Source organism: Siphateles boraxobius, unplaced genomic scaffold (assembly GCF_051911475.1).
Source record: "Siphateles boraxobius isolate OS27281-9 unplaced genomic scaffold, OSU_SipBor_1 25, whole genome shotgun sequence".
Lineage (NCBI taxonomy): Eukaryota > Metazoa > Chordata > Actinopteri > Cypriniformes > Leuciscidae > Siphateles > Siphateles boraxobius.
Genome location: NW_027508866.1, coordinates 5,569,133 through 5,595,545, shown reverse-complemented (window position 1 = coordinate 5,595,545; position 26,413 = coordinate 5,569,133). Strand labels below are relative to the sequence as shown.

The window sequence follows — 26,413 nt, the reverse complement described above, 5'->3', positions numbered from 1 at the left end:
CAATTAAGTATTTTAAGTATACTTGGCTTTTAGTTGTGTTTACTCACTTGATTGAGTAGCCTATGAAATACTTTATTCACATTGTTTTACATATTATCTTATACACTTACATTGTTTGAAAATATTGATTTATAAAGAAAACAGATACTTAGCTAATTCTGATTATGTGAATTTTTGTGTAGTCCACTTGACTTCAAATCTACATAACTCTTTCCCCGCCACTGATTGAAATGTCCGGTAATCCATGTTTTCACTGTTATAGGGTAGGGATCACTATTTCTGAAATTTTCTGAAATAGTACAGAATCTCTGGTTCAAAACACAGCCGAAGAAGAAGCTGAAACAAACAAGCTATAGAAGCATGCGTGGAATAATTTAATGTGATAATCAGACATTAAACAGCATATAAATCGAAAGCCTAACGTTACTGAATGAAATGTCGACCCAGGACGAGGTATAAGAGTGTGAAGCTTTGTGGACTCGATCAACCGCATCCTGATCATCATTCTGAATTTTATCTTAAAATAGTCTTTGAAAAAAACAATATTTTCAGCCTTTAGTTTGAAATATTGCTTTTTTATGAAGCCACATTCAAGTGTTGATCAAAAAAAGAATGCATGAAGCTAGAATAAAATGGATTTTTGGTTAAGAGCAGAGGCTTGTTCTTTTAATGTATTGCATGTTCAAATATTCATACAATAAAATATTATGGGGGCCATGAAAGTTTTGTGAAAATTAACAAAAATGCTAATGCTGGCTGGCAACTTAAAAAAACTCTGGCAGGGATAGAGGTAAAGAACTTTTAAATGTATATTAATATAAATAATAAGTATAAAAATTTATATCTAAATTGGAAAGTATACTTAAAGTGCAAAAATAATATAAATAGTAAACTTTAAGTGTGATGTTACTTTCACTTAAAGAAACTTACAAGTACTTGCAGTATAAAACTACTATAGTTTACTGAGAGTATAATTCAAAGTGTACTTTCATAAACTAACAAATGTGCTACAAGTATTTAACTAGTAAACTATCGGTATACCTAAAGGTTACTTTTAGTATATTTGCAGTATAATCAACTAAACTAATTCAAAGTTTACTGCGATTACTTTTAAGTACTTAAAATAAATAAAAGAAGTAATTTTAAGGTCCAAAAAAAAATTGTAAATATAAATTGCAATTTATTAATTAAAAATTGTCTATATAAATAGTAAAAAAAAACATATTATAAAAAATATTGCCCCTTAATAAAAACAACTCATGATTCATACATATTTAGATGCCATAAAAAGCAGAGGTTTGGTCCAGCTGTCAATCAGGGCTTGAGGGCTGGTGAGATGTTCAGAAAATTAGATATTTCTTCTTGTGCTAACATACTTCATACTTAAACATATTTAAAATATGCAGATCCCAGCAAAAGTATAGCTGCTATTAATTACTAAACAGTCTTGTGTTCTTCCGTTTTAATTAGAGATGTCTATAGAAAACGCTTCATAACAGCTTCACAGAGATCATTCGGACAAATTTCTTTAAAAACAATTCATTTAAAAATGCAATTCCTTTCATGAAGAAAGCGAAATCAGAATAGACCATTTTTAGCCTTCGTAAAAAAATATCCTAAGTGTTAGTGTAGGTTAAGATGTATTCTGCATTCTGAATCAGAGGCCGAGGAAACCGTCAGGATCCTAAATAATGAAATGTCACACATAACAAGAGAGGGATTAGGAGGCCAATGGACTTGTGGCATTTTAAAAGTCAAAAAGTCAACTTGTAATATTCCTCTTAAATACCAATTTTATGGTTGTGTGGCTGCAGGTGCCTGGCATGTAAAGAGCATCAGCCGGCACTTTCAAGAGGATCAGCAAGTATTGATGCCTAAGAAGTCGATGTCGCCGCCCTTTAGGCTGAAATAAAAACACTTGAAATCAATACAAGAACCATCAGTGTGCTGATTGAATAAATGCCTTTTTGACACAAAAGGAAATGTGTGTGGCATACTTTAAGGGTTTTGTATGGTCACACAGTTAAAACGCTACAATAAATTCAAGGCACATTATACTGACTTTCCTCTATAATCTGCTGCCTTTCTTTATGAGAAAAGGCCATATCAGATCAGCCTGCCATTGCTTATGGTTCAAAGCTGTACGCCACAAAGCAATGCAACCAACTTAACCTCCCATTTCTATTTGATGGACAGCCGTGATCTGGGCTTTCTGCTGGTAGATTTCTGCTCTTTTCTGTGTAAATTAGAAACACATGAAGTAAATAAACCATCATAAGAGAAAAGGTTCTCACAGTTAAGACAACATGAGGATATTATGCCTAGTACACACTGTTTGATTTTGGGCTGTCCCAGACGAAAGATGACCAGTCTTGGCGATTTCTGTAGTCGTGGCTCCTAAATGACATTGTTGTGACGATCTTGCGAGCAAAGATAGCCTGCGATAATTTTCTGACAGTGTCAGAAGTTTAGCATGATCATCTCACAGTGTGTTTGCCAGTGTTGTGTAATCGAGACTCGGACTCGGTCTCGAGACCATATTTGAATGGTCTCGGTCTTGTCATGGACTCGTGTGCATTTTGACTCGGAATTGACTCGTACTCGAACATATTAGTACTCGGACTTATTCCCGAGTCCACTCGAGACCCATTCAAAATATATCATGATTATTACTGTATGTTAATATTTCTTTAAATTGTTGTTTGATTGAAACGTCTTGCTGACTTTCTTGTGCGCAACTGCCCATGACTTGAGACTAATGGTGTGTTCACACCGAACGCGAATTTAATTATTTGCGCGAGTAGATTACATACCGGGGCGGATCTACATAGGGGGGGGGGGGATCCACTCTGGAGCCTTGCCCCCCCAGCTGCCCCCCTAACTTTGATGATCCAAATAATGTACTTGTAAAAACAAGTCGCAAGCTTCTCAAAACAGTGAACTAAACGATACATTTACCAAAATTGAACAATTTAATTTTTTATTAAAGCCCCTCCCCCTCCCCCTCAAATACTTAGTACGTCCCTGATTCAAACGTGCAGAGCGGCGTTCGCTCAGTCTGGCTCTCACACTCACACACACACACACACACACACACACACAGCGAGTCTGCCGTGCGGTGGCCCTGCAACCCGACTGGAGAGACTGAGCTGCCCCAGAGCCTCTGAAGGTGAAGTGAGTTTCCCCAGGTGTAGTTAAACACACGTTTAACTTAGTTACATTTTTAATGAATGCAGTGTATGCTAAAGCGATCCAGCATCAGCAAAAACAGCGAGTCTATTACGTTAGCCAAAATTAGCGGGTCCCTCGTGATTTGTAAGAGCACTCTTCCCTTTGATTAGCCTAATTTTGATTTTTGTAAAGACAAGAACAGCTTACTAAAAAATATAAATTGTTTGTATCAATAACGTTTACTGATGGTCGCCGTTACGTTACAACACACAATACAGTGCCAGTTAGGAGATCGATCATTTGATTAGCTAAGCAAATCCAATTCCTCTCAGATATCACAGCAATGAAACCAGGTTACAACTGGGGAAATAACAAATACAATTAGGATTATTATATTAAGTAGTATAAACATAACTGGTGTGTGTGCATGTGATAAATCTTTCTGATTTTATATTTGTTATATAGGCTATTATTAGCTACATGGACCTACAGTGTAATGTAATACAAGGTAGGGGTGGAACGGTACATGTATTCGTATTGAACCGAATCGGTACGGGCGTCACGGTTCGGTGCACGAATTTACACGTAGAATACACAGTATAAAAATAAATAGAAACTCTAAATAGCGATAAAATTCGCTCAATTCGCGTTTGGTCTGAACGCAGCATATTGAACAGACTGCGATGTCAATATTGCAATGCCGAACTGTGTACGCGCGCGAGAGAGGGAGAGGCGCGGGCGCGATGGAACTGTGTGTGTGTGCGTGTGTGTGTGTGTGTGAGAGAGAGAGAGGCGCGATCGAACAGTGGAAACAAAAACATACTCCGTAAACATATAATTCAAACTGCAAAGTTTTTACATATATTTGTGTACACTCGCAATAAAACACAACATTGTGCTTTTGTCACACTCTCTTGTCAAACTGTAACCTACAACTATCACCCAACCAAAATCGCACACACACACACACACACACACACACACACACACACACACACACACACACACACACACACACACACACACACACACACACACACACACACACACACACACACACAGTTGTACTTTTAAATTACACATTCTACATTGATTAAAAAAAGAAAATCAAATGTGGTTTTTAATGGTAGCCTAGTATTATTTTATACGGAAATCAATTATTTATAATTCAGATGAGAATAAAGTTAGGGTTAATTAAAATTAAGAAAAACAAATATATTGATCTGAAATATGGCAAATTAATTTTAAATTCATTCAAACATACCAAACATATCGCAAGGTCTTTGTCTTTTTATTAATTTAATTAATAAACTAATTAAATTATATAAAACTATTGTCAGTGCACTACGAATAAACTGGTTCTATGCCTTTATTAATAAAACTTATTTAAAAAATAAAAGGCTTAAGACATTTATAAAAATGTCTTCTACATTTTTGTTTTGCTTTTTACTCCATTGTACCGAAATCGTACCGAACCGTGATGTCTGAACCGAGGTATAAACCGAACCGTGACTTCTGTGTACCGTTCCACCCCTAATACAAGGATAACCAGAGGTTTTCACATATTGACTTTTGCAGGCAAGAGTAGTTGAAGAAAGTAGCTGGAGCCTAACCATTAAGGCTAAAAGTCCTTGGACATAATTATTGTACTTTGTTTTTTTATTTTTCAATTTTGCTTGTTATAATTTTACTTTTTAAAAGATGCACGGTTTTGTTTTGTTTGAACACTGCACTGGGCTTATTCCTGTTGTGAATAAAAACCTTTTTAGTGTTTAAGGGCATGATTAAACAATAATACTTTGTTTTTGTGTTTGTTTTGTTAAAGCAATTCACATATAGGGATTCCCACCGTCTGCCCCTGCCACCCTGCTAAGACCTCTTGCCACCCCTTTGCCCCCCCATGTACAATTTTCTAGATCCGCCACTGCATACAAAGTCAATGCAAAGACGCGAATAGGCGCATCATTCGCGCCGGGCGTTGCGAATGATGCGAATTGGGCGACGCGTTTGCCGCGAATATCTTCCGCTCAAGTTGAAAAATTTGAACTCGACCAAATGTTCAGGCGTCTAACTAGACGCGATAGACGCGTATTTGACGCTCTATTCGCGTTCGGTGTGAACACATCGTAACGTTCGTGGCGCGCAAATGCAGCAGGACCAAGGTTAGATGTGATGTGGCCTCTAGCTCAACTATGTATTGAATGTCTGCCTTATCATCCATAATTCAGTTTGCATATAAGAAACACACAGAATTCGTGTGCAGTATGTTATGTGTAAGATCACTAACTGATTGTAATAATTAAGTCATAATTTTAATAAAATTACCTTTACACCGCTATGTGGCCTTTTTACCATTACAGTGTATGATTCCATGGTATATTTGATTTATGATGAGTATGGTGCCAATTTTATTGTTACCACCAAATATTTTACATATTCTTGAAGATATCTTTAGGTCTGGTTTCAGACCCAACCTAGGTTATCCAACCTCTCTGGTCTCGGTCTCGACTCGGACTCGACTCTCTTTGGTCTCGGTCTCGACTCGGACTCGCCCCTTTATGGTCTGGGTCTCGACTCGGACTCGCCCCTTTATGGTCTCAGTCTCGACTCGGACTCGACCCTTTATGGTCTCGGTCTCGACTCGGACTCGACCCTCTATGGTCTCGGTCTCGACTCGGACTCGACCCTTTATGGTCTGGGTCTCGACTCGGACTCGCCCCTTTATGGTCTCGGTCTCGACTCGGACTCGACCCTTTATGGTCTCGGTCTCGACTCGGACTCGACCCTTTATGGTCTCGGTCTCGACTCGGACTCGACCCTCTATGGTCTCGGTCTCGACTCGGACTCGACCCTTTATGGTCTGGGTCTCGACTCGGACTCACCCCTTTATGGTCTCGGTCTCGACTCGGACTCGACCCTCTATGGTCTCGGTCTCGACTCGGACTCGCCCCTATATGGTCTCGGTCTCGACTCGGACTCGCCCCTCTATGGTCTCGGTCTCGACTCGGACTCGACCCTCTATGGTCTCGGTCTCGACTCGGACTCGACCCTCTATGGTCTCGGTCTCGACTCGGACTCGACCCTCTATGGTCTCGGTCTCGACTCGGATTCGACCCTTTATGGTCTCGGTCTCGACTCGGACTCGCCCCTTTATGGTCTCGGTCTCGACTCGGACTCGCCCCTTTATGGTCTCGGTCTCGACTCGGACTCGACCCTCTATGGTCTCGGTCTCGACTCGGACTCGCCCCTTTATGGTCTCGGTCTCGACTCGGACTCGACCCTTTATGGTCTCGGTCTCGACTCGGACTCGCCCCTTTATGGTCTTGGTCTCGACTCGGACTCGCCCCTTTATGGTCTCGGTCTCGACTCGGACTCGACCCTTTATGGTCTCGGTCTGGACTCGGACTCGCCCCTTTATGGTCTCGGTCTCGACTCGGACTCGACCCTTTATGGTCTCGGTCTGGACTCGGACTCGACCCTTTATGGTCTCGGTCTCGACTCGGACTCGACCCTTTATGGTCTCGGTCTCGACTCGGACTCGACCCTTTATGGTCTCGGTCTCGACTCGGACTCGACCCTTTATGGTCTCGGTCTCGACTCGGACTCGACCCTTTATGGTCTCGGTCTCGACTCGGACTCGCCCCTTTATGGTCTCGGCCTCGACTCGGACTCGCCCCTTTATGGTCTCGGTCTCGACTCGGACTCGCCCCTTTATGGTCTCGGCCTCGACTCGGACTCGCCCCTTTATGGTCTCGGTCTCGACTCGGACTCGCCCCTTTATGGTCTCGGCCTCGACTCGGACTCGCCCCTTTATGGTCTCGGTCTCGACTCGGACTCGCCCCTTTATGGTCTCGGCCTCGACTCGGACTCGCCCCTTTATGGTGTCGGTCTCGACTCGGACTCGCCCCTTTATGGTCTCGGTCTCGACTCGGACTCGACCTTTTATGGTCTCGGTCTCGACTCGGACTCGCCCCTTTATGGTCTCGGTCTCGACTCGGACTCGCCCCTTTATGGTCTCGGTCTTGACTCGGACTCGCCCCTTTATGGTCTCGGTCTTGACTCGGACTCGACCCTTTATGGTCTCGGTCTTGACTCGGACTCGACCCTTTATGGTCTCGGTCTCGACTCGGACTCGCCCCTTTATGGTCTCGGTCTCGACTCGGACTCGCCCCTTTATGGTCTCGGTCTCGACTCGGACTCGACCCTCTATGGTCTCGGTCTCGACTCGGACTCGACCCTTTATGGTCTCGGCCTCGACTCGGACTCGCCCCTTTATGGTCTCGGTCTCGACTCGGACTCGCCCCTTTATGGTCTCGGTCTCGACTCGGACTCAAGTGAGCTGGTCTCGACTATAACACTGGTGTTTGCTGCTACAACCAATAAAAATACTGCATGAAATGGTGTATTGATCAACGCGGCATGGCGCTTAAACTTAACTTTCCTCAAGATCCATTTACGAAATTGGTTGGCCTTTTTCCCTATAGCAATGACCGCATCCATATTCTCCTCTTTCGCTTACTCCTTTTTTTTCAGCGCACATAAAAACCACAATTGCCAAAGTGCGATTCATCTTGCTCTATATGTTTACCACTAGCGCATACTGATGATGTTCTATTCTTCTATACTAACTTGTGTCGTAGCCTACGATTCAATAGGTGTCATCATCGTATACATGTCGTAACCAAGTTTAATAGATCCACGTCGTACAGTGTGATTTGTAATGATCTTAGAGGATTGCTGAAACCGCAGTCTGTAGCAGGTATTAGAGAGCATTCTGCCATAATGACTCATTTACAAGCCATAAACCAACAAAGCACCAGGCTAATTATGTCAACTAGCAGCTTCTGAATAGCCCTTGATCAAGCTAATCACCAGCAATCCAAAAAACAGGTGTTTCAAACCCTCCCCAGAAATCAGAGGTATAAAATGTATTGAAGCCCTCAGACTGTGCACATGTTTCTGGTTTTGAATAGCCAGAATACAAGACCATGAATCTTGCACAGAATTATGAAAGGATTTGAAAAGAAAGCTGCAGAAAAATGAGACCTTTGAATAGACCTAATGCACACTTCAAAAATTACTTCATTTACTTCTGCCTGCATAGAAATGTTTTTTCTTCCAGCTGCCTAAATGATTCATTCACTCTCAAATACTTCTTAAAAAAAAAATCATTCATAGCTCAAAAAGTCACAATGACATTAACTATTTGCCAACTAAAACGTATTTTCAAATCATAAAACGGGTCACAATTGTCATGATTCCTGTCTTGTGTTACCCTATTTTAAGAACTTTAAAGTCCTGGTAACACAAGACAGGAATCATGACAACAATATATCGCAATACAAAAATGCAACAATATGTATAGTGACCATCTGTATTGTGTATAGTTCACCCAAAATTACTGTGTGAGAAAAAATTCAAGTTTACAGAGTTTTAGTGTCGGTACTATATTAAACTACTAGCCTATATATAATGTTGAATTTAATGTATAATAATGCAATGGGGGAATATTTGTGGGTCCTGATAATGTCAAATGTCTTATGTTACCAGTAAAAAGTTGCTTATACATTATTTTAATTATATTTAGTCAGTAACAGAGTGCAAGCATATTCGTCTAAAATAATTCTGTATTTTCAGCTTCAGAATCGTGAATATTTTTATTCTGGTGTCACCATTGTCCTGTGCATTGGTTTACCAGCACCAAGTCCAAGCCTATTGTAACGATGAGGCAAGGACGAAGCGGAGAGAGAATCCAAATGCAAGCACTACTTGGACTACAGACAGGAATCAGGACACCTATTAATTTACACCCCATTGTAATACTAAATTTAGCATTTTAATCAACAGTAAATTTTTTGCTAACCTTTTATCATTTGTCTTGAAGTATCGCAATAATATCATATTGTGAGTGCAGTATCATTATCGAATAGTGACATGATGAGGGTATCGTTACACCCCTAAAAAAACTAACATTATAATTCAATTTATAATTTAGAATCATATTAAAAAGCACACTGATGGAGGAATCTACATTATGATATGACAAGCATAAACACGTGCAAAGTTTAGTAACATTAAAAAGTGCATTCACCATGATTCAAAAACACAAAATCTCCTATAATAAATGGAAAAACCCAAATAAAACCAATCAGAAATTTACATCATGTAATGTGCGGGACTGAAAGTCAGATATACACAAAAGTCATTGGAAGTTTCATTTGAATGTAACATTTGTAAACAGAAGCATCAGTGATTTTAATGGTGGTGTACAGTAGATGTTTCTGCACTTTACAACAAAGAGCAAAGCAGCACTATAGAAAGGGAATGATATTGTATTTATATTTATTTATTTTAGTAATTAGACTATTTACAATTCCAACAAACATGAGCCCACAGGATACTACAGGAGACATGCATCTCATTATCACAACACAACATATGGCTGCCAAACATGCTGTGTCACTAACTTTAATATAAACCGCAACAATACACTAACTTATGAAGCAGCTTTATTATGAAAGCCCCCGTGCCATCTGCAGTCTATCCGTATCTGTTAAAATGACCTGAATAAACTGAGATCGAGTATGTTATTAGACTCGTAGAAACAACACAACTCTCCTGGTTCCATAAACAGGTCTGTTCGGGACGGTGGTAATCTGATCTTCAGGATTATAGTGTCATTATCTTCTTCTGCAGGGCACCACAGCACAATCAGTCTGTCCCGTTGTAATACTGCGCCGATATGTGAAATGGTGCAAATTGAGGCTACTGATTCGATATAATATCTCATCTTCGAGGCGCAATATGTTATGGTTCGCAACGCAATTTGCTACGGGCGTCAAATATCTATAATACTTTTAAAACAAGTTAAAAAAATAAAAATTATATATATATATATATATATTACATGTCTTTATCAATAATTAAGCGATAATGAAAGTACGCGTCGTGTTTTGTTAACGTTCCGTCCGATATTGTAAGTGGTCGAGTAGCGAACTGTTTCTATGGTTACTGCCACAGAACGCGACTTCTGTTCGCAAACGTCCATTTGTGTGTAAAAAAATACGTTCTAAAACCAACGTTTAATGTAACTTTTGTGATTGCCTAAACTCAATATTAAGCCCAACATTTTGTTTTGACTTACTTTTACCAAGTTATTCGCAGACGATAAGCTTAAAGTTAGTCGTCTCGAGACCCAATTCTGTTGCCCTCCCTCGGTCTTGTTTTTAATGCAATATCGCGTCAATGTAAACGGCCCCTTTATTTCAACACTCTACGGGTGAAGTTTATGCGTTGCAGCTTCGTGTAGTCCTGCGATATTCCTGTTAAAGTATAACACCTGACCAATGAACCTCTAAATATCCTAAATTGACTAAATTTATATGCGTTTGTAGGTAAATGTCAATCGTGAGGCACTAACTAAGAAATAATTTGCCAGTAAAGCCCCAGATAGCACGTACAACAATCCCAGTTAATCGTGTGCCCGGGATGAAAATCTAACTCTACAACATCCAGCAACATTAGTAGATTTAGGTAGGCTATTTAAAAACAAATACTCACCTTGACAACGCGTGTGAATCACTGAAAGACTCAGAATGAGCAGCAGAAAGAGCGAGTTCGTTTGGAGCTCGATCTTTACGCACATTCTGAAACGACTCCTCAGAACTCACTATAATTTGTCCTTGTGTTAAACAATCCAGCGAGAATGACTCGAATGTCAAATAAAATGTCCGTAAGGTCTAGTAAGCATATAGTCTACACTCGTCTTTCCCGGTGACTCGCGCAGAGAGAGAGAGAGAGAGAGAGAGAGAGAGCTCGACTCACGGACTGTTTTAAGCGGATTGCACCGTGGAGGTTCAGGACCGCGGACAGCTCCAATCAACCTCAGCGCGCCTGGACACTTTGGACAGCAGCCTGGCGCTCATCCAGTAGCATTGGGCTTATTTAGAGCAGCAGCTTTTGTGTGTGAGAGGAGAGGCAGAGCAAAATTACGTACATCAGATGCACAGGGATGGACATAGCAATGCAAAGCGTCCTAATGCAATGAGAACAAGTGCGAATATAAACTTAGCCCTTGGGAATATATTTAATATTTATATATTATGGGGGGGGGGGGGGGGGGGGGTAAATGGGTTTTAGTAGGTAAAATAATTTCAATATTAAAAAGAAAAACTTAATTGGGTTTTACATTTCAGAACAAATAAAATATAAGATGATTGTGATGTACACAATTATCACAATAATTCTTTAATATTTGATCACAGTATTGAATTAAGTATACAAAACCTAAATGTCATCCTCCTAAGAGGTTTAATATTTTTTCTTACAACTCTTAACATTTAAATACAATAAAACAATGCAAACACATTTTTATAAAGTAAACAAATGTTTCAGACTAAAGTGCGAAAGACCTATAAAGAACAAAATAAGCTGTGGAACAAACTTAATTAAATTAAGGAAAGCTTTTCCACGAAAATGAATTAGATTTTTCCAACAAAATCTAATTTGTTTGAAATTTTTGTTGTAATCTTGTTGTATGAATTTAAATTAATTTAGTCATTCCTGCTAGATAAAGTTTTGTCAGGTTGACTATATTTAATTTTTGCCCTGCCTATAATCGCCAACATTATAATTTTGGCTAATATCACTCTACAGTTATTTTCAATGATAGGAGCTACTAGTGTTCAGTTTAATTAAAACCACCATTTTACAGAATAATATTGAAAATTACTCACGCAGGTCTGCAAATGAGGTGTAATGCATGTATAGAGTATATGGAGCGCCAACAGCACTAAACTAAACACTCTTCTGCATAATGGTAACCTCAAAATTCAAAAACATTACAGAAAGTCTTCTAAGTTTCTAACATTACTGAATAATAAACACTAACATTAACTAACAACATCTTTCCATTTACAGAAAAACACATAAAATAACACTTTAATCCCTAAATTTACCCTCCTAATGCAGTCCTTTGCAAAGCATGCTGGGAACTACAGATCCACTGCCCAGTTAGTTGTCAACAAAAATGATTCATGTAGTTTTCTCACAAATTAAGTAAACTTCAGTTTTAAATATATTAGGTTGATTGAACACAATTAAATTAAGTTGTGACAAAATATTAAACAATTGTTTTACTCTTGCTTATTGTAATTAATTAAATTTAACAAGAGGTAAAAGTTAATTTTTTGAGTGGCAGACAGTGTCTAGGGAATGTTTTAGTCCAGATTAAAATAGGAAAATGTGTAAGTGTTGACAAATGTAAAGCAGCAAAAATTGCAAATTGAAGTTGGAAAATGTGTGCAGTTAGTTCAGACTTAATTCTGAGAAAATCATTTGTTTGCAGATGCCACTCGGTTGGATATTTTGTTACATTTTAAGTGGGGGTTAAATGTCCAAATAGTTTTAGAGCTGTTGTACATCTTCTAAAAACAGCAATAAAAACTGAAGCAGCAACATCAGGGGCCAGTTGCATAAACATAGCTATTATGTATATGAACAACTAGCAGGGGTAATCAGTCTTACTTTTCGGTATCAAATTAGACCAATCTACATTTTTATGTAACTGACCTAAAAAAAAGTTATGAGCAGTCTTAAAGAAAAAGAAAAAATGACTAACTCGTACGACTAGTAATAGCAGTTTATTTAACCGGCCCCAGGCTCTTTTTTATTAATTTATTTTTTTACATCCTGTACTGTATATTTGGCCAGACAGTTATTTTTTTAATGCTTGTATCTCATAGCTTACACCCTCGGCCAGAGATTTCAGCGACACAGCACTTCTGTCTGCTTAGCTAATGAAAATCACGGCCGTGAAATAGACTGACCAATGTGTTGAGGTAATGAAGCGATCATCATCATCATCTTCACGGGCTCTAAATTAATTTCGGATGGGTTGCTGACTAAACAGCCATTTAGATATTATTATTGAGAAGTTAATCTATAGCCTCCAATATCAATAAAAAGATGTACTTTGCCCTTACCAATGACAGTATAGGGCCTGGCCATAATCAAACTGCATTAGTAATTAGGAAAGAATTTTAATGAAACAATTTTAACAATTTAAGAAACAATTTAAGAAACATAAAAATAGGTTATTAAAATAATTTTCAATAAAACAAACATATAATTAATCATGCTAAAAAAAATGCTGGGTTGTTTCAACCCATTCTGGGTCTTTGACCCAGCAACTAAGTGTAATCCTTACATATAAATATATTATACAAAAATAATCAAATATAAATATATAATAATAAAAAAAAAATGTAATTTTTACAATTGTTTATATATACACTGTATATATATATATATATATATATATATATATATATATATATATATATACATATAAAGTAAACCATTTTAATGAATCATTTTTGTTTTTCTAGTAGTTTAACTTATTAAACAGGCATTTCTTAATGATATCTGTAATATGTATCATTTCGAAAGTGTCACTTTCAAAGATTAGTATTATACGATTATGAAAGGTGAAATTCACATCCTAAATGTAGACCTACTTGAGTATGTGTATCTGCCTGAGGGTTTGAAAACTGCTGTGAAAAGTGTGATTCAGGCACCAAGCCTTTCACAGCTGCCAGATATTTTTGTCTCAGTCTGCTGATGTCACGGCCTCCCTCTGTTCTGCTAAATGAGCCTTTCTCCCTGAAAACATTTCCACTCAGGATGGGACAGCTCTGCCTGTACAGATGAAGCAATTCTGTCAACATGATCAGAAACAATGTCTTTCGTACCCAAGCACCCTGCGTTGACTATGCAGAGAGGATGTCTATAAAACCTGAGTGGTATCTGTTAGAATTGCCATTCATCTCAATAGCAGCTGATGTTTCTGAAATTGCTTTTCTCATAATAGCTGCAATAACAACATGAATGAGATAATATCATTTGAAAGAATGAAAAGAAATCTTTCTAAGGTTTCTCCAATATCATGTACAGCCTGGTTTGCTCCACCTTCTCACAGCCACCCCACAATTCCTGTGACCTTCATATATCCATGTGAATGATGACGGAGATGACTGAGACCCAGTGTACAGTATCACAGATCATAGTACGCCTTCCACATTCGGACTCCACAATATGAAACGTGACCCACACAATCCATGCAGTCTTATTCTGTTTCTTTCAGAGTATGAAATCACTCGTGTAAACCAAAGCAAATCATCAAGAAAGCCACACATCTGAGATGAAGCATATTTGAACTCTCCCCCTATACTTTCATGACATTGTATTTCATGTTCTGAGCCTTGGGGGGTTTGTAGAATGGCTGCTGAGATTGTATCAGCATGAGATTATATAACAGAGTTTTATGCTTTTACACAAAGGATTTCACCTCAGGAGGAAACTAGTACAGTCTGACCCTCAGGTTTAAATTGTGATTTAAGAAAAGTTTCTCATTCACATTTGAGAACACATTCCCACACCTGTGACCACTTCTAAGACCAAGTCAATTATTCATCAGGCAAGAACAAACATTACTCTGTTTGCATGTTGGGGTGGTAATATTAATATTCATGAGGCCGGGACCGAAGCTCAGACTGCTAATAAGTAATTTGAACAGAAAATGGGTAGTTGAAATGACATTTCAAGCAGTGACAGCAATGTCCTGAGGTTATATCTATAACTATTTTAAACACAATATGAATGCATTTTATTACCACACACAGTATTAATTGGGGAAAAACATGGAATATTTACACCACCATTCAAAAGTTTGGGGTCAGTCACATCTTTTTTTTAAAGAAATTACTAGTTTTATTCAGCAAGGATGCATTAAATTGATCAAAAGTGACAGTAAGGACAATTATAATGTTAAAAATATTTCTATTATCAAAAAAATCTGTTCTTTTGAACTTCCTATTTGTTGAGTAAAAATCACGAAAAATGTATTACGGTAGCCACAAAAACATTAAGCAGCAGAACTGTTTTCAACATTGATAATAAGAAGAAATAATTCTTGAGCAGCAAATCAGCATATTAAAATGATTTATTTATTATATTATAATGATTAATATCTATTGAGATAAGGATGACCAGTTCTCACATCTGTTATGAACATGAGCTTCGTCTGAAAGGAAAAGGAAGAGGTGTTGCTGTAATTTATTGTAATTTTCCAGTATTACTCAGAGGTCTAGTTTCAAGTATAATTGTTTAAAGTGATGGTGCTTTATGTAACGTCATCTTATGTAAGTGATAAATCCTGTTTTTAATAAATCCTGACATTTGTACTGGCTACTGTATACAGGCCACCAGGGCACCATACAGGTCTTAATCAAAGAATTAGCTGATTTTCTATCGGAATTAGTTCTGGCTCCATTGTCACATGGAATCAATGTTGATAGCGTTAAATTCTGCAGCAGAGTGATGACATCTCAGATCAATATCTAGTCTTGTGAATGCTCCATTTAACTAAGGCTGCAAAACAAACTCCCTGTTACAAATATGGTTGAACTATCACTTCTAACACTAAAGATTGCTTTATAAATAATCTTCCTGATCAGTTTCTACGTCTCGGCAATCTGGATAGCTTAGAAGAACTCGATATTGCAACAAACTATTGACGCTTTCTTTTCCAGCACTTTAGACATGGTTGCTCCTTTGCACACTAAGAAGATTAAGGAAAATAGTCTGACACCTTCATATAACAACGAGCACACTCTGGCCCTCAAGAAGCAGCCCGAAAATGAAGCGTAGCTGAAAGAAAACAAAACTAGAGGTATTTCATATTTCATAGAAGGAAAGTGTTATTGCATACAGAAAGGCCTTAAACAATTATCTTTGCAGAGAACAAACACAACCCTAGGTATGTATTTGATACAGTGGCTACATTAACAAGAAATAAAGCTGTAACTTCTACTATGACTTGTGATGCAGTCTGAATCAGAAACTGAATCTGAAAATTCGTTCATTCAAGTTTTTTTTTCTCTCCATTCTGTCACCTGATGGAGTTTGGGTTCCTTACCAGTTCCCTCTTGCGTGCTTAGTTGGGGACACTTAATATTCAACAATATTCTTGATCTGACTGTACTGATGCTGTTGTATGAGAAATGAAGCTCCAGCATAAGTTCTGCCGGGAAGACTCAATTGTTACGTCACTCATTACCTTCTCATCTATCCAATCGTGTTCTAATGTGGTATATAATGGTGCTTTTCCACTACATAGTACCAGCTCGACTCGACCTGATTCGCCTTTGTTTGGTTTTCCACTGTGTAAAAGTTGTACCTGCACCTGCTTTCGGGTACTTTTTTTCGTATCACCTTCGGCGAGGTTCTGAGCGAGCTGAGGCGATACTAAAATGTGACGTGAAAACACTGCAGACTGATGATTGGTCGGAGAGAATCGTCACTATTCACTGCGTCATCATTGCACGCGCCAGACGGAGCTGTTATTTTCAGTAGTGTTTGGTTTGGCTGCCCTCAGCCTCTCCTGAAACAACGTTTGTCTTCTTGCTGTGAGAAACAGCCACATCCCGAGGATCAAAAACAGCATACACTCGATTTCCTCCATTGTCCTGTGTGTGTGTGTGTGTGTGTGTGGGGGGGGGGGGGGGGGTAGCGGGTGTGTGTCGCGTAAAAGATTACGTCACGGCAGTTTCCTGTCGCGTCGCTATGACGACCAGGTACTGTTGTGGAGGTACTATCTGTAATGGAAAACGGAGCGAAAAGCGAGTTGAGTCGATCTGGTACTGGAAATGGAAAAGCGCCATAAGATTGGTACTTACACATGTCTGAGTCCGCAGATGCTGACGCTTCCATTTACCTCCACCCCCCCCACAACCACCGAGATGGTTCCTTCCCCCCCACCCCCTCCACCCCACCACCACCGAGATGGTCCCTCCCCCTCCATCCTGCACCCCAATCCCCCACCCCTCCCCCCTCCCGTACATCACAGGGAGTCGGCTGCTCCTGTCTTCATCTCAGGCAGGATATACAGAGTCCATACTTTCAGATTGCGAGCTACGGACGGGGCTTTACGGAGCTTTATCACTGTAAAGCTGTTTTGAAACAATCTGTATTGTATAAAGCGCTATATAAATAAAGATGACTTGACATTCACTAATGCAGGGAGCAGGTAATAGACTACCAAACAAAAGTTCACATAACTCCTCCAAACACAACATCAAGGCCTGGTTTTATACTTCATACACAGGGCTTAGATTAAGCCAGGATTAGTCCTTAGTTCAATTCAGACTTGCCTTAATTAGAAAAAAACATTACCTATGTGAATCTTGAGACAAAACAATAGCACTGACATATTTTAAGATATGCCGTTTCAGTTAAAACAGCTCAAACACGCATTTTAGCCTGTGACTACACTTAAGCCTTGTCTGCGAAACCAGGATGAAGACTAAAATTTCTTTTTTGAATATAATTTCATTGTGTATGTATTATTATTCTTTATTTAGTATTCATAATCAGTTTGTATTATCTTATAACGTTCAAAATGCATGAGTAGACTATAGATTGCATGAACACATGTGTTTAAGGAACATATTTTAGACACAAGGAGGGTAGTTGGGAGGATTATGTATTCTGCTTAAAGGTATGAGTAAATGCAATGTTCACTTAATAAAAAGTGCCAATGATGATGATACTTCAAATGTGTACAGTTCGTATGCTCTTTGCAAGAAAAGGAATGTTTCAACTTATGCAAATGTACCATTTGTATACCACTAATGTATACACTGAGAAATAGTTTCTTAATGTGGAAGTGGATTGTACCATGTGTACGTATGACATATAAGTTGCATTTTTAAACATAAGCAATATGTTTTCCTACCTTACAAGGAAGTTGAAAGTTGCTCAGTTGTGTATTTAAGCTCAATCCTTACTGTACTACAACAGAGAAACATGAATACAACATCTGCTCAAGTTTCTCTCCTGACATATATGAATAAAGATTTCTTTCTTGTGTGATAACTGGTGTCCGGTCCCGTGAATCAAATAATAACGGGGAAAAAGGCTTAATTCTGAGTGTACACAGGGGTAAGACTACATAAACATCGGCTCACATCGCAACTCTCAAGTGCATGAAAATGAGTTTCTCAACATCTTCTGTGACAGTGTGGAATGTTGAAATGCTGAACAAGGCACAGCCAAACAAACAGCAAATATCAGAGCGCTAACAGAGTCCCCGAGCTCACTGATTATATTGCTGTCTGCGGTTTGATCCAGCATTATTCATTTTCTGTTGTCATCCTGGTTGCACAGAGACTGACACACAAACATGTAGAGCGCTCAGAAAACTGATCAAACACAAAAAAACTTTTTTTAATCAGTCACTACCCTGAACTCAAACTTTAAGAAGCTAGTGCAACAGTGGAGTTGGGGAAATAAAATCACATTAATTTTCTCATTGACTGTTACAGATAACATAGAAAACGTTAAAGACATATTTCCAAGGTTGTTACACAGTGTTCTTTGATTCTAAATCATTCTGCATTGTGGTACCAGAGCTTAGTAGTTAGTGCCTACTCCTATAAAGCATTGTGAATTATGTAACTGATTCAAACTCACATTCAGTCAACTTAAGATACTTGAATATTTTGCAATAAACCTCAAATAAATGGTATGTTATACATAAAGGTAATGATGCATAGTCAGTAGTTTCATAATACTGATTCAATGGCATCATTTATAAATGTTTATGGAGACAAATGACTGTGGAAATTTTGAATCAAGAAAACCACGTGGTAGGTTATGTTGCATCCCATATTGCCTAAAACCTAGGAGGTCTATAAAACCTGAAGCTAGAAAGCTAATGGCAGTCGCTCGGCTGCCAAATGACCACCTGGAAGTAGAATATATGACCTTCCCTCAAACAAGTACCAGGCCTTATAAAGGTCAGAGGTCATTCTGACTGTGTAGACGTGCATTAGTGAAATGAATCTCTGGAGTCCCTGACTGATTTATGGCACAGCACTGATAATTCACTTACCAAGAGAATCATGTTTTATTAAACCGTCACTGACCTTCACACCTTCAGAAATCTCACACACCCACAGTATTACACTGCAGGATCACTGGACTGGAGGAAATTCTGTTGAAAAGGGCTATAAATGTTTCATTTAAGCCTCAGGTTTTATTATTTAGGAATATGTCTAGGAACCATCTTAGCAGATTTTTCATTAGCTGATCTTTATGGGAAAGGGTTGGCCGCTGGCCTGCAGCGTTGGACTGGACCCGGCTAATGCATTTTGTCAGCAGTTTGAACAGGTTGCAGAAAGGCAAGGTTTATTTGTCTCTGCGTTCTATACGGTAGATCTACAATAACACTGAGGCAAAGACCACATCAATGTTTCTTGCGTTCCTGTCAATGCCAATGTGATATAACATTAAGTATATAATGTTATAGGGTCCATGGACATTTGTAAATAAATACATATACACATTAAATCTTATTTTTTAATCTGACCATGAAATATGAAAGAACATACAAGGTGAGCACACTGATGTATAGTGTGATACACCTTTATGTGGTAAATAATAACCAGCACAGCGTTTAGTAGACTTCAATTTTTATTGTGTAATACAATATTAATGTAGGGGGGAACCAAATCAGAGCGGAACCAAAGCGCGGGTATTGTTGCATCACGGTATCTAGGTGACGGCCGCCTTCCTCTTCTCTCAGATCGAGATTTGGGAACGAAGATGGCGGTTCGCTCTTTCCCTTACTGATTCTGTTTTGCAGGTTTCATCTAAGAGAGTTGAGAGTAGCGAATCACAACCAAAATCATTTGTTACGGCAGTTACAGCATTTGAAACCCGTAACAAACTGTGGGGGCTCGTCCGGGATCTCTCCTCATCACAACTATCGGGGGAGCAGATCCAGAGATACTAGAACCACGCGACCAAGGTGACAAGACGCTGTTGCAGGCCTGGAGTCAACTCGTGGGCGTCCGAGGAGGGGAACCACAGAGCAAAGGGATCTCCACCTCGCTTAGGAGCCGCACTGCTGATCCTGAGGCCAGCGCACGCTACTTACTGGAGGGCTACACACTTAGCCTGTGGTCATCGCACACCAGCATCAGGCGAACTTCACCCGTGATCGAGAGGTTGACACACACACACACACAGGTCACTTACCAAGTCAGTACACCACTGATTTACTGAACTCACAAACCACAACGGGACATTAGAACTGCACACCATGTCAACCACTCGTAAAGACTTAGCACGGAGCATCGAGAAACAATTATTCAGACTCTCAAGCAACGACATCTATGAGTTTGCAAAAGACATTGCAAGCGGCAGCCAATGTGAGGAAGAGCTGAATCCAAATGATAAAGACTGATGCATGGAGTATGTCGTTTCATACATGCAATCTGACACTTTACTAGGGCTTGAGGATGAAGGTATAGGTCAGTTGTTGGTTTTGAATGACTTAATATCTAAAGTAATTCATGCTGTGGCTACTGTTAATTTTCCATTGAGTGATGGTAACACACGTGTTACACCTAGTCACAGCCCATCCACTACAATCCCACACACTACATCACAACCTCATTCTTACCCCAACAGCACAGTAATGCAAACACAACCCCACCCTACCACTCATATCACTACAACAACACAGTCATTAGGAGAACTGAGACAAGTGTATGAAGAGCTGGGTGGGAAACTGCGACGACGTGAATCTACAGCGACTCCATCACCCACAATTTACCCGCACCAGGGTGAGTCAGAGTTACACTGTATGCCACAGATGATCACGGAGAGACCAGTAGTACTGAAGGACCTCTCCTATCTGCAGCGCAGAGACTTCAAAGTACATGGTGGTCAGGCTGGAGATCAGAACTCCGATTTAACTTAAAACAACATCAACAAACAAATCGACGAAGGGGTGAAAGAGGGCTTCGCAGATGCGGAAGTGGTCAGAGGGGTGTTGAGGATCATCAAACCAGGGGCTTTTAAGGATATGCTGGTAAACAAAGATTCAATCACAGTATCGGAACTCAAAGGTTTCCTCAGGTCTCACCTCGGTGAGAAAGCAACGACTGAGATGTTTCAGGAATTGATGTACGCCAGGCAATCAGACCAGGAACTACCACAGCAGTTTCTCTATCGCATGATAGGGCTCAAGCAGAGGATCCTTTTCCAGTCTCGTCAGGCCAATGCCGACATTTCATATGATCCTAAGACCATCCAGGAGGTGTTCCTCCATACCATCTATCAGGGTTTGGGGACAAAACATACTATCCTCCGGCAGAGACTGAGGCCTCTAATCTCAAACAGTCAAGTCACAGATGAGGAAATCGTTCGTCAGGTCATGGAGATAATAAGCGATGAGAATGAGCACCAGCGCAGACTGGGCCAACCCCCCCGACAAAAGACAACACAAGCATACAGTGCCAAGGTTGAGGAGAGGGACCATAACAACAATAACAAGTCGCGGGATACAGCATCGGACAATAAAAATCTCCAGACGATGCAACAGCTCACTACTCAGGTGGAGACTCTGAGACATATGGTGGCTTCGTTGATGGAGCAGCGGGCAGCAAGTACTCGGGTGTCTTACTCTCCTTCTCAGCCAACCCCCGGCAGACCTGTCCAACCACAGCTGGGACAACCTGTAGTCCAGGTGAGAGGAAGACCGGCTCGATGTCCGAAATGCACCGAACAGAATGCACAGGAGTGTAACCATTGCTTTGTGTGGAGAGGCAGGACACAGAGCAGTGGGATGTCTGCAGCGAGGCAGGATTGCTGGAAACGGGGCTCGGTCTTTGTGGAGGGACGCCCAGAGACCAGTGAGCAGCCTCAGTCCCAAACAGTAAAAACAGCAAACGACAAAGACCCCACCCCCTGACCAGGCAGAGTAACATCACCTGCAAGGCACCCCTCATTGGAAAGAAAAGTCTGCTGAAATGTTTGATATGCGGGTACCCAGTTACAGTCCTGTTTGATTCAGGCTCACATGTGAGCATAATTGACCAACAATGGACTGACACTCACAATCTAAATCATATAGTGAGAACCCTCTCTGAGCTTTTAGAGGAAGAACTTGGCGTTTATGCAGTCACTGACCATGCCGTCCCCTACAGTGGATGGGTGGAGCTCACAGTCAATCTAGCTGGGAATGAAGATCCCAATCTCACCATACAGGCCCCGTTCCTAGTCAGCCCGCTGCCACTGCCTCAGCCCCTTCTAGGAGCCAATGTACTACAGGAGATCATCAGAAGGAAAGAGTCTTCAGGCGATGCAGTTGCAACGGTAGTCAGCCTTCTCTGCAGTGCATTCGGAGTCGAGGAGGACAGTTGGAAGCCATTGTGAATTTCAGCCAGGTGCATTCTAGGACAAGCTGTGATCCAGTAACTATAAGAGTGGGCAAAGACCATGCTATCATTCCCCCTGGCAGAAGAGTTCAGGTATGGTGCAGAGTACCCCCCAAACTTTGATTTGTCTGACCCCATTGTTCTATACGAACCGGCAGAGAAAAGTGACGTCTTAGGGCAGTTGAGCGTAGGAGAAGGCCTCTTGGAAATCAATAACACCCGACGACCTTATGTTAAGGTGCCCATCTCCAATCACTCAAAGCATGATGTCATCCTGCCAAGGAGAACCTCTCTGGGAACCATCCAACATGTTATCAAGGTTCTTGAGACCGATGCACCAGAGTCGCATCAGTACTGTTCCACACCAAGTAAGATGACATCAGTCAATGTTAATATTGTTGCTTCTCCTAGTACCTATTCACCCGAGTCCTGGCTTCCTCCTGTTGATATCAGTCACCTCACCCCTGAACAACAACAGGCGGTAAAGGAAGTGCTCTGCGAAGGAAGTGGAGCATTCGCCCGTAACAGCGACGACATAGGGTGTATCCCTTCCATACAGATGGAGATCAGGACTAAGGATGACATACCAGTTCAGAGGGCCTACGCATCCATCTCAAAACCACTCTACAAGGAAGTTAAGGAGTGCATCCAGGAGCTGTTGGTTAAAGGGTGGATTGTGAAGTCCAAGTCGCCTTATTCAGCCCCAGTCATTTGTGTAAGGAAGAAAGATGGATCCTTACGGTTGTGTGTTGACTACTGGCTCCTCAACAACAAGACTGTGCCAGACCGCCACCCTCTTCCCAGAATTCAGGACTTGACTGACTCCCTGGGAGGATATGCCTGGTTTTATTTCTCGATCAGGGGAAAGCCTACCATCAAGGATTTATTGCTGAAGGATCGAGGTATCTGACGGCTTTCATAACCCCCTGGGGGCTTTACGAGTGGGTACGAATACCCTTTGGGCTATCGAACGCTCCAGCGGCTTTCCAAAGGAGCATAGAAGGTATGCTTGACACGCTGAGAGATGAGTGTTGCATCCCTTACCTCGATGATGTGTTGTGCTTCTCAAGGTCCTTTGATGAGCATGTGCAGGTGCTACGCAGAGTCCTTCAGGCCTTGCAGCGTCACGGGGTAAAGCTGAAGCCAGAGAAATGCGAGCTCTTCCGCAAGGAGGTCCGATATGTCGGCCGGTTGGTGTCTGCGGAAGGAGTAAGAATGGACCCCAAAGACCTTGAAGCAGTGAGAGCACTGAAAGACAAGACGCCACAGACAGTTGGGGACGTTAGGCAGTTGCTTGGGTTCCTGAGCTACTATCGAACATACGTGCAAGACTTCTCACGTGTAGCCAAGCCCCTGTACGACCTGCTCCAGTCGAAGCCCAATGCCCCTCCGCTTTTTAATTTTTAAAATTATCACTTACACAGCGGAAAGCTTGAATTCCTCACCCTGAAGTGGGCGATATGTGAGAAGTTCCGTGACTAACTATTCTACGCCCCGCACTTCACAGTCTTCACGGACAATAATCCCCTTACATACATTCTGAGTACTGCCAAACTCAACGCAGTGGGTCACTGGTGGGTGGGGCAGCTGGCCGATTTCTACTTTGACATCAAATACCGGCCAGGCAAAACCAACATCGATGCTGACACCTTATCACGCTGCCCCCTGGACATCGACACCTTAATGGCTGGGTGTTCAGAAGAGTTATCGGAGGAGGCAGTATGCGCTGTATGGGAAGGAAGCCGGAGAGCACAACAAGGAGATGTGGCCTGGGTGGCAGCCCTCCACTTAACATCCCACAGCCAACCTCAAGTTGAGCCTCTGCAGGAAGTCAGCCATGATGAGCTTGTGAGGGCACTAAGAAAAGACCCCGCTATTGGGAAAGTGATGGCGTTGAACGAAAACGATACACCACTAACAGAGGATGACAAAAAGAGAATGGACACACCCGCAAGGAGGCTGTTAAGAGAGTGGAGCACATAGGGAATGACCTTCTCTACAGGAAGAGTGCAGGTCGACAACAACTGGTCCTGCCCGCCACCTATAAACGAACAGTACTCACCAAGCTGCATAAGAACATGTGTCATGTTGGCGTTGAAAAAGTTCTGAGCCTAGCGAGGGAGCGATTCTGCTGGCCTTTCATGAAAAGGGAGATAGAGGAGAATGTGACCAGGAAGTGCTCTTGTATTAAACAGAAAAAGCCAGCCACACATGAAAGAGCACCAATGGGAAGTATTACATCAAATTCGCCCCTTGAGCTGGTGTGCATTGATTTCGTTCACCTGGAAGCCTGCAGAGGTGGATACGAGTATATTCTGGTAGTGGTTGATCACTTTACCAGATTCGCGCAAGCCTACCCAACCAGGAACAAGGCTGGTAAGACGGCTGCTGACAGACTTTTCAATTACTTCATCCCCAGATTTGGATACCCAGCCAAACTACACCATGACCAGGGTCGAGAGTTTGAGAATGAACTCTTCAGAACTCTCAGGCATTTAGATGGTTTCGCCCATTCGAGAACCGCTCCGTATCACCCCCAGGGCAATCCTGCAGAAAGATTCAAACGCACACTATTGCAGATGCTCCGCACCTTGGGAGAGAAAGAGAAAGTGAGTTGGAAGGACCACCTGCCCCATGTACTCCAGGCATATAATTGTACAAGGCACGAGGCCACAGGGTTCTCCCCGTATTATTTGTTGTATGGTCGACATCCTCGCCTACCTGTGGACATTCTCTTTGGCCTCATAACAGAGGAGGGAGCTGAAGCTAATGGACAAAAAGGATATGCTGAGAAATGGAAAGGAAAGATGGTCGAGGCTTACTGAATAGCAGACGCAAAGAGCCGGCAGTCCAGTTCCAAAGGGAAGACACACTACGATAAACGCAGCAGAGGTGTGGTTCTTCAGCTTGGGGACATCACCCTGGTACGCAATCTCAGTGAACGAGGGGGCCCTGGAAAGCTTAGGCCGTACTGGGAGCAGCTTATCTATATTGTGAGAGAACAGGTTGAAGATAATCCTGTCTACAAAGTAAGCCCGGAGGCGGGAGGCCGACCAGTCCACACCCTACACAGAAACTTCCTGTTGCAAGTCAACGACCTACCTGTAGAGTCTCCTCAAAACTCGACAACCATTACAGCTGAGTCACAAAAGAGAAGGAAGAGAGCCTCAGATATCCCGAAACTCACCCAGGAGGCACTGGGAACAGAAATGAGTGACTCTGAGGAACAGGAAAGTGTACCTCGTTACTGGTTGCGAATGCCGAATGAGAAACCAAGACCTGAAAGTTACTTACCTGTGTCACGCGTTACCCCTGACTTCCAAAACAGTGTTGAACAGGAGGAGACTTACCTGAGAGGAACTATTCCTGCAGAACCTGAACAGGACAGGGAGAGCATTAGAGATGAGGAACAGGGGGCCTCCAGTGAGGATGAACATGGCATGGAGCAGCTTCAACCTGCAACCGTTCAAGAGGAACTGCATGCTGTCCGCCCAGAGAACAATGTCTCCACACCACAACCTGAACATCAGATCCCACTAAGACAGTCTACGAGAGAAAGACGGCCAGGTTATGTGTTTACTTACCCATCCCTGGGTCAACCAGCTTATCACCCGCGGCCCACTGTGAGTGCAGTTGGGATCCAGACGGCACAGTGTACTTACCAGTGTCTCTGTACACCATACCCCCACCACTTCCAACCTCCGTCAATCGCCCCATACCCTTACCTACCTGTTGTGTACCCAGCTCACTGTGGATGAGACGACATGAAAGAATTACATACATTCTATATTCACCAGATTAGATCTGGAGCACATACACTTTATAAAACATCTAGGATACACTAGTTGAAAGTAAGAATGTGTTTTGAGAAAAAAAAAAGGGTGTGTGGATGTTAAGAGTGAAAATGTTCAGAGTAGCTTGTGTCAGGAGCCACTTTTATTTGCTGGGGAGTGTGT

At 41.4% G+C, this 26,413-nt stretch overlaps 1 protein-coding gene across 1 annotated transcript in view; it reads right to left on the bottom strand.

Moving 5' to 3' along the window:
• Positions 1–10,961, bottom strand: part of sez6a (seizure related 6 homolog a) — a 66,946-nt gene extending 55,985 nt beyond the window's left edge. Inside the window, exon 1 of the mRNA XM_077242149.1 lies at positions 10,732–10,961. Within this exon, the coding sequence (XP_077098264.1) occupies positions 10,732–10,816 (85 nt within the window). The 5' untranslated portion in view covers positions 10,817–10,961. The remainder of the gene's footprint in view (positions 1–10,731) is intronic.
• Positions 10,962–26,413: the final 15,452 nt, after the last annotated feature.